Source organism: Saccoglossus kowalevskii, chromosome 19, assembly GCF_978046115.1.
Source record: "Saccoglossus kowalevskii chromosome 19, keSacKowa6.1, whole genome shotgun sequence".
Taxonomy (NCBI): Eukaryota; Metazoa; Hemichordata; class Enteropneusta; family Harrimaniidae; genus Saccoglossus; species Saccoglossus kowalevskii.
This window is the reverse complement of record NC_140659.1, coordinates 18,205,491-18,223,962: the sequence shown is the minus strand read 5'-3', so window position 1 is coordinate 18,223,962 and position 18,472 is coordinate 18,205,491. Positions and strand designations below refer to the sequence as shown.

Sequence of the window (18,472 nt, the reverse complement as noted above, 5' to 3'; positions counted from 1 at the left end):
CAATAAACATTTACAAGTACTGTATTTCAACTGGGTCACCAGACAGTTGAGGACCTGACACATAACAAACGCACACCGTAACGACAGATTCTCAGTTTTTGTTTTTTTTTAATTTTTTTGGTTGTTTTTCGTCATGGAATTCATCGGTTCTAAATTACCAGCTCACAAAATGTCACGCCAAAACTGATGGGGTTTTTCTTCCGTATATATAATAGCCCAGATCACGTGACAGTATAGACTCGGTTCCAGTCTCTTGTCGCTGCACTACTCAGATTTAGCCTGTGTATAATTACAAATCACCGTTGAGGGCACTATAACAAACAGGAACGGCTACCCAAGAGACAGACTAGAAACATACTAGTAATCTAGCGACAGTACAGCTGCCTCAATTCAAATTGGACAAACAGTTATTTAATGTTATCTATACAAATTTGTATTTCGCTAATTTTATATACAAGTATGTTTTTGTATAAGTATAAGTTTGTTTATGTATTGTTATTTAGTTAGAGATTTGACTATCATGTTCTACTCAAAATGAATAATGTCAATAAAGTTATTATTATAAAAAATCAATACTGTTAGATTGAAACAAAACTACTCTAATTTTTGGAAATCACAAATTAGCCACAGGAAGCCCAGGAACTATGATCAGCTGTACGCAGTCCCTATGAACGGGAGGGAGAGGGGTATCGGCTGGTATCTAGTATAAGAAATAGACAATGGATGAAGGCTCCAGCCAGCTCACATTTTTTAAAGTGGAAAAAACAGACGAACAGAATGAAAAATAAAATCTATAAAAAATACCAGGTTGAAGAATAATAGTTGCTCTTTCAAATTTTGCCAAAGCTTTACCTATATTTTACCTATATCTGCAGAATAAATCAAGAAAACTACACAAATTGACTCCATTTATGAATAATTAACGGTTGGCACGGACTCACGGCACAGTTGGAGGCGTGGCCTGTTCAAAATGTACCAACAAACAATCACAAGACTGGTTACGAACCAGTTAAGCGAGGCTAACCGAGTCGTAACCTCGGTGTGGTTCGTAACTAATCTTATGATTGGTTGTTGACTCATTCTGAATAGGAGTTGGCATACACAAATAGGGATCACAAATATTGTACAATAATAAGTTTTTGCACGGTCACTAAAAAAATTTAGTAATCATGGTTTTAGCACGATTTTTTCAGTGTGCGTGAAGTTTTTTTATTTATTTAAGTTGTGAATGAGTGTATACACATGATGAGACTGGCGTGTGGGTCGTCATGTATGTAACCTACGCATATGACATTGAAAACGGTTGTAATCAATGCCACCAACTCCAGTCTGTTCACATTGGGTGTTTTCGTGAGTCATTGTCACAAGGCGGGAGCTAATCAAACATTTCGCATCAATAGTTTGGTTCGATCTGTGACGTTTGAAAATAAACAGTGTCGCAAATAGGTGCATACTAAAACAAAATTTCGATTACACCACTGTACGCCAAATTTCCCCATTTACCAGTATTTCTTCGAACTAACAAACTATGTCAATTCCTGTACGTGAAGAAACGTCGCGCAAACACCACCTGTGGAAAAACGCTGCTGGACGATGGTTTGACATAGAACTTACATTAAATTTAAAATGAATTACAATCTGAAAAATTACATTAATGTTTTGGATAATAGTCAAAGAATATCAATGGCTAGATTCAGGACAAGTAGTCACAATCTAGTCATTGAAAAAGGCAGACATATCAATAAAAAAAAAACATTAGAAAATAGAATTTGTAAACAATGCCCATTACAGGAAGTTGAATAAACTTTTAGGGGAATTTTTACATAAATAATTCATTTTAAGAAATGAGCTCTCTTTAGATATAACACCTTGACTAATTTTTTCTATTTTTTACGTTATCATACTTTGATATTATTTTAATCACTTATATATTTATTGCTGTAAACCAATAGAACATTTATACTTCTAAGGATGCAATAAAGTTATTATTATTAGTATTATTATTATTATTATTATTGGAACATGCAAACAGGGACCACTTCACTTCACTTTATTTCAGAAATACAATGGGAATTGAGAGTTTAATAAAATTATTATTATTATTATACGTTGTACATTGTAACCATGGAAATAGGACCGACCCGCTTTTTTGAGGTGAAGTAGGTCATCTGTTACTCCAACTACTAATAACGATAGGAGTTATGTTTGTATACAAATAATGTAAATGTAGGTTGAATTTTTTGCCAACGCATGTCATTACTCTTACTCAAGCCATTTATTGTTGACAAGCGTAAACAACAACCGACTGGTCTATGCTGGTTCCAAAGGTGTCGCAAATCCCGGGTACACCGTCAAATCCCGTGTACACTCCCGGGTACACCGTCAGACCGGCATGCACCATTGAGTTTCGAAAAATTTCATTAAAAAATGGAATGTTTAATTGAAATGAAACTTCGACTATAAGAACCAAGTCGATTATGAAAAAAATAAATTACCCACTTCCAAATACTATACTTCAGTGAAAAAGTCAAATTTGGGCAAAAATGTTGAATAAAATAAGCCTAAAACTTGCCGTACATCATTTGCACAATATCAACAGGAACACGCCATATAGATTTTTGGTCGTAGATTTTCAAATATTTCATGAGAAATGCGTAAACTAAATTCTAGCAATAATCAGTGTTTTTAATATGAGGGGAATCTATAAATCGGCAAAGAAATCACCAATCGAGGGACGAGAGATTGTGATCTCTCATATACCTTTAAGGGAGGGGGTGTAAATGCGGTTGTTGCGATTTTCATAATTTTTAATGGAGACTGCGTACAGTTGATTATAGTTCCTGGGCTCCCTGTGATTTTTTGTAATGTTTTTTTTTTATTTTGCCGCCACAGCAGAAACATCATGATGAAAAGTACCAAATCTCAAGGAACGAATACGAGAATGGACACAAGTAGAGATTTGTACCCACGGCTACGGCTAGAAACTCTGTTTCGACTACTAGCTACCCCGCCCCCCCACTCCCTATATTTAGGGGGGGGGCTATGCTTGTTCCCTCATTTTTTGACCCCCCCTATCTAGGGAAAAGAAGAAAATTTAACCCCCCCTTTCACGGGCTTTTCCGATGAATTTCACCCCCCATCTAGGGAACTTTTCAGTCTAGAACTCCTTTTAAACCCCCCTTTTTTGTATATCTCGGGAAGTGTTTTGAAATACACCCCCTATTTTGAGAATCTCGGAAAAACAAGCAAAAAATACCCCCTTTTCTACGATTTTCTCGGGAAAATGTTCCCGAGACAGATCGTCAAAAAGTACCCTCTTTCCCGAGAAAATGGGAACGCGCATGCGGCCCCCTATGGATCCTGAGTGGGGGGGGGGGGGGGCTAGCTACACGTTCAAGAAAATTGCAGTTAAAGGGGCACTTCCAGTTAAGCCTAATCTCACAACAAATTTACTTTCTGGATTAAAATCACAATGGATAACAAAAGATAGATTAAATTTGTAAACAACATAAACAATAGTGATTCATGATTCTTTGGTGCACTCCATGGGATTGAGCGGTTCCCTTTAACGTTATTTAGTGAGGACACGGTTGTCTTGGCTGACAATAATGCTGACCATGGAGGTTTATACCTGCATGTGCTGACAATGGACGCAAGATAAACACGCATTATTTATTCTTTATCACCCGTTATATCAGAATCGTCAACAATAGAGTGTATAGATAAGATGTTATCATTTAAAAGGCGGCAGTCGTCGCGTCGCGTCCTGTTCGATATGGGACTCATAGCGACGTATACAACGCGTGTAAAATACATTGTTTATTTACATGAAATTCGAACACGCGCTGCGCGACGACCACCGCGCTTTAAACCGCCCAAAAGATAAACATTATGCAAATATCCGTGAAACGGCAGTTGTAGTTATTTGCGTTAGCATTTAAAACACTAATTTGAGCAGCGTGTTTCCGAAATTTCGATCTTTAAAAAGGTTGGGACGATGTGTCAAAGTCTAAAGTAACCGTTTTATAAATTTTTGAAAAATCAAGAAAAAAATTAAAATTTTCCTTCACGCTACCTTAACCGAGGTTAGGAGACGTGCAGTGACAACGAGCTCCCGCGAAATTTGGAGTCAAATTGTGTTTCAGTTCATGCCGCCAAATTAATATATGAACAAGACGGCAATAATAATACATGTAATCTTTATTGCATCTTTAAAAAACAATCTTTTTAACTTTCTAGCAATAAAATAATAAAAGAAAGTTTGTATTGCTTAGATAATAATAAAATAAAAAGTAAAGAATTTTCATTTCTGATTTCAAAAGATCTGTAAATACTAGTACATGTTCATGTATACTTCCCTATTTTGGTTATTATTGCTCATCTGAAATATAAATGATTATGCTGCAATTATGATGATAAATTGCCCTTGTGTAGAGATTTCATTCTGATTGGCTAAAAAAACAAAAAAAACTCGTGGCGTTGAATGCACGTTCATTGTCAGTATTGTTATGCAAATTCAAACTAGCTAATCATTTACAACCTTCCGAGCCAGTGCAGATTAGCCCGATCAACATACCATGAACCTCCATGAACATACTAAACAGGAAACGCACCACCAATAAACATTTACAAGTACATGTACTGTATTTCAACTGGGTCAGCAGACAGTTGACCTGACACCTAACAAATGCACACCGCAACGACATATTCTAAGTACTGTAAAGGGAGTAATTATTCACTGGGTTTTAATTTAGCTTATTTCGCTGACTGAAAAATGCGCTAAATTAAAACCCAGTGAATATGTAAAATGTAGCATAGAACACAATATCTAAATGACGAAACCGTGAATTTAAAACCCACCGAATATGCCTGAAATGGTAAATCAGTGAAATTTAAACCCAGTGAAAATTAGTCATTTTACAGTATGTTTTTTTAACTTTTTTTTAGTTGTTTTTCGTCATGGATTGCATTGATTCTAAATAAAAGCTCACAAAATGTCACTCCAAATCTGATGGGGTTTTGCTTCCGTACATCTAATATTCTGTAGTAAGTGGTCGGTCAAATAGCCCAGATCTTGTGACAGTATAGACTCGGTTACAGTCTCTTGTCGCTGCACTACTGTGACTTAGCCTGCGTAAAATCACAAATCACCGTTACAAGTATTTTACATACAAATATGTTTTTTTTATAAGTTTTTTTGTTTGTTTATGTATTGTTATTTACTTATAGATTTGACTGTTAGATTGGAACAAAACTACTTTAATCTTTGGAAATTACAAATTAGAAAATGTGATAGCAAACTTTTGACAAATTAAAAACAAAACAAGTCATTGTTAATGGCACAGTCCCCGTCCAAAATGTTGTGATCTGACATATCAATTTGATGCTGATGAAGTCATTGAGATTAGATAGGAGATGGATTTGTAAAAAAATATGATTTAGTGGTTTTACTCGAGAATTGGACATTCATATTGAATCAAATTACAAAAATAATGTTCATGTTGATGTATCTAAAATTTAAACAGAAATGTTCATTGCATTCATGGGAAAGTAGGCATGGGTAACATGAAAAACAAAATGGCCACCAGTCAGCCATATTAGTTTGAATCACAGAAAAAATATGATATGCAACTATAACCCAATATGTATGATCACCATACAAGCTTTGATCCAAATTGGCTTAGTCATCTCTGAGAAACGGCTCCGGACATGTAAAAATGACAATTTATAGTGCTTTTACATAAAAATTGGGCGTCAGCCAGCCATATTGAATTGAATCACAAAAATAATGTTGGTGCATATGTATCCATTGGCATACTACCTTCGTATAGAATTTAAACAGAAATGTTCATTACATTCAAGAGAAAGTAGCACTATGAAAGGGTATTATGAAAAACAAAATGGCCGCCAGTCGGCCATATTTGTTTGTTTGAATCATGATTCCAATCATAGAAAAAGTATGACGTGCCCTATAACCCAATATGTATGATCATCATACCAAGTTTGATCCAAATCGGCTAGTCATCTCTGAGGAACTGCTGCGGACACATTTAGGTATCAGAAATAGCAAATTTTACATCCAAAATGGCCACCAGTCGGCCATTTTTCTCTGATCAAAAAGTAACTTGACGCACGTATGTAAGACAGTTTAAATGAAATCCATCAATGGGTGTCCGAGATATAGCTCCAGACGTACGAACGGAAGTAACCCAAAATTAATAGGGCCTAAAAAAAGTACATTGTATTTACATCAGACTGTTCCAATTTGACATGTACAACTTTTTTTTGAGAGACGTACAGTGACATAAAGTATGAATTGTTAACAAAGATAAACACATGGGGATTAGCGTACCAACAGAAATCTCCCTTTTTGTAGGGACAGTCTAGCATGTATTCAGGCATTTAAAAAGACACAGTAATACACACAATTCATAAAAAAGAATAGCAAATGTTTTTATTCGATTATAATAAATGACAAAACTGGCAGTCTGGAAAACAATGATTATAATCTTGATAGATAGATAGATAGATAGATACATCTTCATTTTTTTCAATATTTACATAATACAATCAATCATTTTTAAACAACCATTTCTGCTTCTAAAGTAAATGTACATGGAGCCAATATATCATATATTTGTATTACAAGTTATACTTTCATTATATCCACAGCAGTTCACAACATATGCATTTTAGCCTAAGTTGCAGTTACCGATATAATGCGCCATTAATTATGGCAATAATGCAAAATTACCCACCAATGGCCATTCATGACGACGAACGTCGTATTCACACCTTTCCACAATCCAATGTCAGAACCCCGCTGCTAGTCCGACAAAGTACAGTGATATTCAAACAGTTTTCTGTTCTGCATACATTTCACAGAGATGCCAAATGATATAAAATGATGATAGATACTTTCTTGCAGTATATTTAATCAAAAATGCGCATAATAAATATTGAAAGTTTTTCTGACTGAATATTTACTACCGGCCAGTAACAACATGTTACTCGTTGAAGTTTTTAGATGAGCTGTTGTCAGGCTATTGGTCAGTAAGTTGTTCAAATGATGCACACTAATCGTTGTGGAAAGATGAATTGGAAGCGCATCTCAGACAGAAGCACATATGAGCATTTAATACATAGTGGATAATTAAAATATAACTTTCTGTCACAATAAACACACTTTTGTTATCTATGTAAGCAAATACGGTAACCCCTTTCCCTCTCTGCATCAGCGAGACTTGCAATCACGAAAAACACACAAAAGTAAACGATCAATTTCGATAGATTTATAATAGAATGAAAATCCGCATAGTCAAAACTTAGCCTCACACAATGTCATGCACCGGTACATACAAAATTGCAATGACCAAAAAAATTATGCTTGTCATGTTTTAATTATCTATGAAACCCGGATAAGAAATAAGCATTAGGTAATCGTCCATTTGGTTTTAATCGTTCGATTGACTTCTGTCACCTTTCAAAAAACAAACCTGAATAATTTTTTCCATTTTTCACGAAAATTTTGATCAAGAACCGTTTTAAAGGGCGGCAGTCGTCGTGCTGCGTCCTGTTCGATATGGGACTCATAGCATTTTCCCGCCCAAAATTTTGTGCAAATATTTTCACATTTTGTAAAATTTTCACTAAATTTCATCACCATTTTGAACCATACAGACAAGTTCAGATATTTTAAGTAGTTTTTGATCAAAAGGTTTGTGAATTTTGAACAACATTTTATGCGGAGAGGAGCAGAATATATAAAATAATTTTGTAGATGGTGCCAAATATTTACAATGGAGCCCAAACTGTGATGAACAAAACAATCAGTGATGACCCGACTGATTAACTTTAGTTCAAAAATCCACCCAAATTCATAATTCACAAAATGGCAGGATTAAAATAATGTCATGATTAGCGACAAAAATATAATAATTACATTGACAAATTTTGCAGCATAATAATGGCAGGAAACATAATTATACAATGCTTACATTGGCGACAATAAAAACCTATATCTTGCTGAGTGAAACAAAAATTTACATAACTGCACGGCATATATATAAAATGCAGAATTACAACAATACGGAGCTAGTTTTATACACAAATACTGGCTGGATAATCAACTTCAAAAACTGGACTAGAAAATCAAAACAAACATATGTATAAAAAATGTACTTAAACATTAACACACTTTAAAGCACTTGCTTTTACAAAGATGCCCAAGTATTAGGAAAAGGCACAACATGGTAAATCATTAGCTTTCATTAGCACTTCATTATCCTTTACCAAGTAAATTAAAATAAACTGGAAGTGACTATTAGAAATTATCATATCACACAATATGGCCTCCGGGTGAAAAAAATCTGGAAAATGCCAAGTATTGAAAATTTCAAGGTATTTCAAGTTCAACACCAATCAAGTAATAAGCAATACATTGGTATGTTGAGGGATCATGTGATTATTATCGTACTGTAAAACTGCAAAAACAATGGAGAAAAAAGCCAGATAAAAATACCAAATCTATAGAATGATAGAAAAGGTACTGCTACTGTTGCATGATGGGAGATCTTGAATTATGATAACCACAAGAGCAGCATCAATTTGGCTGTGGACGTCATGGCAACAAACAACACAAAATGGATGCCTTTTCTGTGAATAAAAAGAAATAGATCCATATTCAGTAACTCAACTCAAGTCTGTATGCTAACGAAATAACAACTCTGTATACTTGAGTATCTACTTGGTTACACTTGGTATCATTTAGTTACTACTTGGTTACATTTGGTATAGTTACTACTTTGTTACACTTGGTATCATTCAGTTACTACTTGGTTACATGTTCTATCATTCAGTTACTACTTGGCTACACTTGGTATCATTCAGTTACTACTTGGTTACACTTGGTATCATTCAGATACTACTTGGTTACACTTGGTATCATTCAGTTACTACTTGGTTACACTTGATATCATTCAGTTACTACTTGATTACATGTTCTATCATTCAGTTACTACTTGGTTACACTTGGTATTCAGTTACTACTTGGTATCATTCAGTTACTACTTGGTTATACTTGATATCATTCAGTTACTACTTGGTTACACTTGGCATTATTTAGTTACTACTTGGTTACACTTGGTATCACTCAGTTACTACTTGGTTACACTTGATATCATTCAGTTACTACTTGATTACATGTTCTATCATTCAGTTACTACTTGGTTACACTTGGTATTCAGTTACTACTTGGTATAATTCAGTTACTACTTGGTTATACTTGGTATCATTCAGTTACTACTTGGTTATACTTGGTACCATTCAGTTACTACTTGGTTATACTTGGTACCATTCAGTTACTACTTGGTATCATTCAGTTACTACTTGGTTACACTTGGTATCATTCAGTTACTACTTGATTACATGTTCTATCATTCAGTTACTACTTGGTTACACTTGGTATTCAGTTACTACTTGGTATCATTCAGTTACTACTTGGATACATTTGGTATCATTCAGTTACTACTTGGTTACACTTGGTATCATTCAGTTACTACTTGGTTATACTTGATATCATTCAGTTGCTACTTGACATCATTCAGTTACTACTTGGTTACACTTGGTATCATTCAGTTACTACTTGGTTACACTTGGTATCATCCAGTTACTACTTGGTTACACTTGGTATCATTCAGTTACTACTTGGTTATACTTGGTATTATTAAGTTACTACTTGGTTACATGTTCCATCATTCAGTTACTACTTGGTTACACTTGGTATCATTCAGTTACTACTTGGTTACACTTGGTATCATTCAGTTACTACTTGGTTACACTTGGTATCATTCAGTTACTACTTGGTTACACTTGGTATCATTCAGTTACTACTTGGTTATACTTGGTATCATTTAGTTACTACTTGGTTACATGTTCTATCATCCAGTTACTACTTGGTTACACTTGATATCATTCAGTTACTACTTGGTTACACTTGGTATCATTCAGTTACTGCTTGGTTACACTTGGTATCATTCAGTTACTACTTGGTTACACTTGGTATCATTCAGTTACTACTTGGTTATACTTGGTATTATTAAGTTACTACTTGGTTACATGTTCTATCATCCAGTTACTACTTGGCTACACTTGGTATCATTCAGTTACTACTTGGTTACACTTGGCATCATTCAGTTACTACTTGGTTACACTTGGCATCATTCAGTTACTACTTGGTTACACTTGGCATCATTCAGTTACTACTTGGTTACACTTGGCATCATTCAGTTACTACTTGGTTACACTTGGCATCATTCAGTTACTACTTGGTTATATTTGGTATTATTCAGTTACTACTTGGCTACATGTTCAGTTACTACTTGGTTACACTTGGTATCATTCAGTTACTACATGGTCACATGTTCTATCATTCAGTTACTACACTTGGTATCATTCAGTTACTACTTGGTTACATGTTCAGTTACTACTTGATTACACTTGGTATCATAAAGTTACCTTTGGTATCATTCAGTTACTACTTGGTTACACTTGGTATCATTTAGTAACTACTTGGTTACACTATGTATCATTTAGCAACTACTTGGTTACACATTGTATCATTTAGTAACTATTTGGGTTGTAATTCCTGATTTGTAATTCCGTGAAAGAGTCTTTGCTCATGTATTGCACATATTGTTGCATAGCCTTGTGATCATTTTCACCAAACACGATAGATTAGATACACTGTTATTAAACTTACCTTCCCAATTAACAATAAGCTGACCTTGGCTAATTTAGACTCTGACTATTGATAACTTTGTGTCATTGTTTGAATTGTGATTTAAATTTGTCACAGCTGCTACAACTTGGCTTTGAAGCTAAAAATAGAAAAATATCATATATTTTTAAAAATGTATAAATTTAATATTATTAGTAAAATCTTCATATTTTGAAATGTTGAAATGACCTTCTTTTGAATGTAGACAACATCTACTATATAAATTTGAATCAGATAAACTTCTGATTTATCTGCGGTGTTGAAGATCTGACAATTCTAATAAATACCTTAAGTAATGTCCAAACATCGTTTTGTCTTTTTTGATGCAATCTCATTAAGTCTTGACCCCCTTTCTCAAATTGCTGCAAGACCAGTTCCAGCTCTGCATCAAGGTAAGACACTTTCCGGACAAGTTTTAAGACAACACTACAAAAAAATATGAATATATTCAATAAACATAGAGATACTGGAAATACATTACTTATTCACTGGTTTTTAATTTTATTATTTTCATTGATAAGTAAAATTCACAAAATTAAATTCACAAGAAAGTGTGAAATAATAGAACTCATTGCTTCTCTGCCCAGTCTGTGAACTTCAAACCCAGCGAAATAGTTCAAAACATCAAAATAGTGAAATTAAACGCCAGTGAAAATAAATGGTTTCACAGTACATTTAGTTCTCACCATGTTATATCTTTCCCAATCTGACTTACACAATATATAAACTTCTACTTGAATATTAATGAACAAAACATTTTGACAATATGTTTCGCATGCTCTTATTCCTCTGAACACTACAATATTTTCCGCTAAAATGTTGATGTAATATTTTTATGAATACAATTTATTCGCCCGGGCCAAATGATTATTACCAATTCTCTAAAGGTCTTATAAATAAATAAAAATAAAAAGTTTATTTTGTGAAAAGTGACAATGGTCAAGTTTGGCATCCAAACATTCCCTTATATTAGAACCCCCTAGTTGCACTGTTATTATTACCTGATACTGGCATCCATATATTTGTAATATTTCTTCCATGCCTTCATACTCCGATTTATAACTGAAGACATTTTACTACAACTAAAAACTTTGTCACGCTGATCTGGTGATGACAAATAATAAAGTCAGTAATTAAAACAAAGTACCATAACGCATTTTTTTTTCTGTTGCTGCTATTTTACAATATTTAGGAATAATGCCTTGAAAAATTCTATGATGAACACAATGTAACCTGACGAGCACACTGATCAGAAACAAACAATTTGTTGTCATTGCTGAAGTGATGATGAAAATCTGCTTATGTTCTTGATAATATTTAGCATTTCCTCAAAAAATGGTTTCAAAATTTTAATAGGAAGTGGGAGAGAGAACGGACGGAGAGACATTTAATCACTCGTTCCCTGGTTGAACATAAGCATCTACAAAGTGAAATTATCAATTCATCTAAAGTCACTTCCATAAGTGAATGATTGGTGAATAGGTCACATTTATGACACATCCTGGTACTTTTGTTGGTATGACAGCATCACAAACGAACACAATCGGGCATTTCAATACATTTTTCTGTTCCTAACAGAAACATTACATTCTTAATCAAAACAAATATTAAAATCAAGGAAATTGTGCCGAGATATCAATAAAATAAATTTGTTTTTGTATTTCAAACCAAGATGTGTGACCTTTTCAGTCTTTCCATTGAGTCTGTCCACATTCATCCCAGATTGGGAGTCAACACTCTTATAACCTGGGTTATACGTTGTTCTCATCTTTTTTAATAAATCAAACGCAGTCATCGACTTGTCCTCACCATGACCCATTTCAACTCAATGTTAGTTCATTCGCTTGCAGTTAGTCTTTTGTAGCTGTGATTCATGAACCACGAATACAGTATATTACGTCATTATTTCTCTATGTCACTGATCATTATAATTCTATGCTTATAATATTAAAATATTTTTTTTTAATGTAGACGGGCTCCAGCATAATTTTCTCGTAAGACCATTAATCATAGTAACCTGCTACACAAAAAATGACAGATGTCGCATCTGACTCGACACTATACCGATAATTTTGATATTCTGTGTTCATTACGGTACAATCTTCCTCAATGAGAAGTACATGTGGGTCAATTTAGTCAAACGATGAGAAAACTGAATAAGAAACCACCTGTTTTTGCACTAGTGGCTATGGGCACTGATCATCAACTTCTCTGGGTATTTTTGTATGCAAATGAGAAGCTAATGAGGACTATCGATGAGGCTTGTTTTGTGGTACACTTGAATCTTTAAAACCAGTTTTTTTCATTAAAATTAAAAATATTTATTTTGTCTTGAAACACATAGACCATAATAATAATAGAAATATCCATGATATTTTCACAGATTAATGAAGCTACATCAGTTGTTTTCATTTATACATACAGTTAATATTGAATGAATAACCAATTGCTAAATACGTTGAAAATTTCATGAAATTGTGGCAACTTGCAAGAACTTCCATGAAAGAAGATATAAAACTTGTTGAAAGTTTCAGTAATTCCAGGTGATGCAGAAGTCATTTAAAGTTGTCACCTAATGATGTGAGAGTCTGAGTTGTCACTCACCTTTAGGGATCTGAAGCAAACCATGCAATAATTTCAAAGCTTCAGTTTTCCTGAAAATAATATACATTTATATAATTAACTGAGGTTTAACTAAAATTCAGTCATCACTTCATAATAGCAGCATTAACATATCACCAGTCAGCTAAAGAGAATCCTATATTTTTTGCAAATCAGCTAAAGAGTACCAATTATTTTCCAGTCAGCTAAGGGGTACCATATATTGTTTGCCTGTCAGCTAAGGAGTATAATATATATTTTGCAAATCAGCTAAACAGTACCAATTATTTGCCAGTCAGCTAAGGAGTACTATATATTATTTGCTAGTCAGCTAAAGAGTATCCTATATTTTTTTTGCAAATCAGCTAAACAGCACCAATTATTTGCTAGTCAGCTAAGAGGTACCATATATTATTTTCCAGTCAGCTAAGGGGTGCAATATATTATTTACAAATCAGCTAAGAAGTACCTTATATGACTTGACAGTCAGTCAAGCGTAGAACAGTGGTGACACCAAAGAAATTCTAGTAAACTTGTGAAACGATCTCACAAAATACTGATATAAAATAACACTCAGTAACCTAGCAACCAGGGGACTGTAATCAATACTCACAAGTGTTGAATCTGTTTGTGACATGCATCAACTTGGTGTGTGTCAATTTCCTTCAGTAGTCTGTCTTGGAGTACATCAGTAGAATGTATAAACTCACTTATATTGGTGTTCTGGTAGAGAAAGAAAGAACACATTCAGTTTAGAATGAAGACAAAATGAATTATGTTATGCACCTATTCTATTGATTTGAATATAAAATACCTTTCACAACATTCAGGGGTGACTTTTATTTTGTGTTTCAGGAATATATGTGATCAACTCCACTTGAAATATCGCAACTGATGTCTGTGTGTCTGTTCCACTGATATCTCCAAAACGTGGTACTTAGTAGTTCTGCTATAATGCACAAACTTGATTCGTTTTTTGTTGAAATATATGCATATTAATGACCTAATTTGCATATTTTTATCTTAAGAACTACATAACAGATTTCAATGAAATTTGATACATACATTCTAGATCTCTAGGATAATGCATAACTCTGATTAGTTTCTAGTTTCAATCTGTGCATATTAATTACATAATTTACATAGGTTCTGTCAGCTTATCAAAATCTATCAATAAAGTAAACAAAGCCTATACCAATGGATTTTAATTGGACTGTACTCATTCTTGATAAAACTATGAACAAGAAAAGAAGGATGTACATGCTTTAGACTGAATATAATTTATAATAATATTAAACATTTTTGTCAAAAAGATGTGCACATCAGTAACAAATCAATATAGACCAACATGTTTTAGGATTCAAGCTTCTCACATGAAATACCAGTACATCATTGCTCAGACGAAAAGATTAATTTACCTTTTCAAAACACAATGCGATAGCATACAAATATAATTTGTATATACATGCATAGGTAATGAGCTAATTTGCATATCAACATACATATTATACCATTACCATACTAATGATTTATGACTAACTATAAACTTACTTGGCCAACTTTTTCTATTCTATCAAATTCTTTTCTTGATTTCAACCATGAATTGTAGATTTTCTCTGATTCTGAAGAAACCAAGGAATAAAAAAGTCAATGTCACATGCTGCCCAATCCTAGATGGTGTATCATGCTGACATAAAATGCAGGAGTGGACGAATCAATAGCTGAAGCCGTATCATGCAGATATGATCTTGTATCAGCTAGATCAACCAATGGCTGAAGCTGTATCATGCAGACATGATCTTGTATCAGCTAGATCAACCAATAGCCATGGCTGTATCATGCAGATATGATCTTGTATCAGCTAGATCAACCAATGGCTAAAGTTGTATCATTCAGACATGTAATATGATCTTGTATCAACTAGATCAACCAATGGCTAAAGTTGTATCATTCAGACATGTAATTAACTATATCAACCAATGGCTGAAGCTGTATCATGCAGATATGATCTTGTATTCACTAGATCAACCAATGGCTAAAGTTGTATCATCCAGCCATGTATTTAACTATATCAACCAATGGCTAAAGTTGTATCATGCAGACATGTATTTAACTATATCAACCAATGGCTGAAGCTGTATCATGCAGATATGATCTTGTATTCACAAGATCAACCAATGGCTAAAATTGTATCATTCAGACATGTATTTAACTATATCAACCAATGGCTGAAGCTGTATCATGCAGATATGATCTTGTATTCACTAGATCAACCAATGGCTAAAGTTGTATCATTCAGACATGTGTTTAACTATATCAACCAATGGCTGAAGCTGTATCATGCAGATATGATCTTGTATTAACTGGATCAACCAATGGCTAAAGTTGTATCATCCAGCCATGTATTTAACTAGATCAACCAATGGCTAAATTTGTATCATGCAGACATGTATTTAACTATATCAACCAATGGCTGAAGCTGTATCATGCAGATATGATCTTGTATTCACTAGATCAACCAATGGCTAAAGTTGTATCATTCAGACATGTATTTAACTATATCAACCAATGGCTGGAGCTGTATCATGCAGATATGATCTTGTATCAACTAGATCATGGAACTATAAACCCCAGGAAGAACAACGAAACTAAGAGGACTAAAAAAAAATTTGTCTTAGTTTATCTTACAGTGCTTTCGCTTTTGTTTCCACGACATTAGTCATACTCCATGTTAGTTGCCGCCGATACGCCCGTTTCAACCGCTTTGCTGGAAACGGAAAACTTGAAAAAAAATTTTCATATCTGCGCAGTAAAATATTTCGTTCACTACGCATGCGCAAACAAGTCGGTCTGCAGGGTGACCTTCAGTGTACCGGAAATCATGCAACGGGTCGGAGTTTTAGCGAGTTTTCATAATTTTTAATGTCGTTTTTAGATTACTTCTTGTTTTTTTCAACCCTCGAAAAAATAAGGTTGCGAAAGTTTGCGAAACATGGGGTTTGGTGAGCTGTTTGTTGTTGAGATATCCCGACTAATTCCGTGTTTCCCTTCGATCGCCAGAAGTGGCAATGTGTTTTTTTTTCCCGTTGAATGTCGATCATTTATCAGTGTTTTTGTCTTGGCGCCATTGTTTTTTATGCTATAACCGGAACAACTCGGTCACGTGATCTCCCGGAGTCGTCCGATTGACTCCGAAAATGGCCGATAGTCGGAGATAAACGTTCATTTGCGTAAATCGGCTTATTTTTTAATGCGACAAAATAAACAGTCAAAATAAACTTTCGACATCGCGGCAACTATCATAGTTCAAAGGAAACGAAGTGGTTGTTCTTCCTGGGGTTTATAGTTCCATGACTAGATCAACCAATGGCTAAAGTTGTATCATGCAGACATATATTTAATTATATCAACCAATGGCTGAAGCTGTATCATGCAGATATGATCTTGTATTCACTAGATCAACCAATGGCTAAAGTTGTATCATTCAGACATGTATTTAACTATATCAACCAATGGCTGGAGCTGTATCGTGCAGATATGATCTTGTATTAACTAGATCAACCAATGGCGAAAGTTGTATCATTCAGACATGCCCTTAACTATATCAACCAATGGCTGAAGCTGTATCATGCAGACTCGCCCTTAACCAAAAGAAGGGGAAATTGGGTTTATACAAAGCTCAAATCTGAAGATTTGTAAACACTTTCCGTTTTTCATATTTTCTTTATCTTAACCCAAAATAAAATTATAGATCTGCCTCTGAGACATTATCAACAATATCAACCAATGACTAAAGCTGCAGACTCTATTAATCTAGTACAAAATCACAAATATAAATCATGTACATGTAGTCTCAACGTACCTATACCACTTGCACTTTGTTCTTGGTAACTTTGTAGGTCTTGCTCCAAACTGAAGTCATTAGATCGGTAAATAATTGAGCACAATGCAGAGTTATTAATTATTATACTCACTAGACATAATTTGTACCAGTAGCAAATTAGTCTAACGTTCTACCATTGAAATTCAACATTTACAAAATTTAGAAAAAATACCTGTCTTTAAAGACTTCCAGCTTCCCAAGATATTTGTGATATGTGGCAAGCAGAGTTAGTTTCTTCTGCGATAAATCGGATTTTAGTTTTGTCAAGTGATTTCTGCAATATATTAAATAAACATATAGAAAATACTAAGTTAGATGTACTTTGTCCAAATCTGTCATTATCAGTATATATTTATGTCACATATTATTAATTTTCATAAAGTTAAGGGCTTCAATGCGTAAACAATTTTAACATTTTCCACAAACTTGGACAGTCTGAAATGGAATAGCTTGACAGTGTGTTGGATGTGCATGAGAATTCTGGTTACGTCAGTGACTTATACTTATTTTAAATCTGTTAACATTGTATATTGTTGGGGCTTGGGCATGCCTGAATTGTCACTAAACAAATACACAATTTGCATAGCATTAAACTTTAGTTAAACAAGATTTCCAAGACAACACAGTCTCTGTTGTGCAATAACGGTAGTAAACAAAACTGAAACAATCAAGTCAGCCATTTTGAATCAGAAATTGACTGATGTATAACTTTTTGATGTACAATTTTTCACGGTTTTCAAACGTCAAAATTGATGTCTTAGACCATCCACAACTGAAGCAAGTCAGCCATTTTGAATCAGAAATTGACTGATGTATAACTTTTTGATGTACAATTTTTCAAGGTTTTCAAACGTCAAAATTGATGTCTAGACCATCCACAACTGAAGCAAGTCAGCCATTTTGAATTGGAAATTGACTGATGTACAACTTTAATTTGTCAAGGTTTATTTGAATCTTAGCTTTAAAAGTGATGTCATAGACCATCTTCAATTAGATCATGTGCATGCATGTGCATGGGTGTGATATGATGTATGTGTGAAGTTTGAACATGATCACTGTGAGCAATTTAGAATCCAATCTACAAAACTGGATAAAGTGTATTAGGTTCTATTATGTTCATTTCATGAAATCCATCCAAACCAGACCAAGATCTGGTTTCAGAATGACAGATATGCTAATTTTAATTAATTTTCAGCACTAAAATGATGATC

The 18,472-nt window shown here is 34.0% G+C and overlaps 1 protein-coding gene across 2 annotated transcripts in view; it reads right to left on the bottom strand.

The window, feature by feature from the left end:
• Nucleotides 1–6,428: 6,428 nt before the first annotated feature.
• LOC100375591 (inhibitor of nuclear factor kappa-B kinase subunit alpha-like) overlaps nt 6,429–18,472 on the bottom strand; it is a 28,145-nt gene continuing 16,101 nt past the window's right edge. For both annotated transcript variants that reach the window (XM_085494112.1, XM_085494113.1), the window contains exons 13-21: nt 17,434–17,535; nt 17,241–17,290; nt 14,930–15,000; nt 13,992–14,101; nt 13,382–13,431; nt 11,779–11,881; nt 11,065–11,203; nt 10,760–10,877; nt 6,429–8,655 (exon numbers count right to left, since the gene is read on the bottom strand). In XM_085494112.1, coding sequence (XP_085350238.1) covers nt 10,794–10,877; nt 11,065–11,203; nt 11,779–11,881; nt 13,382–13,431; nt 13,992–14,101; nt 14,930–15,000; nt 17,241–17,290; nt 17,434–17,535 — 709 coding nt within the window. In that variant the 3' untranslated portion in view covers nt 6,429–8,655; nt 10,760–10,793. The remainder of the gene's footprint in view (nt 8,656–10,759; nt 10,878–11,064; nt 11,204–11,778; nt 11,882–13,381; nt 13,432–13,991; nt 14,102–14,929; nt 15,001–17,240; nt 17,291–17,433; nt 17,536–18,472) is intronic.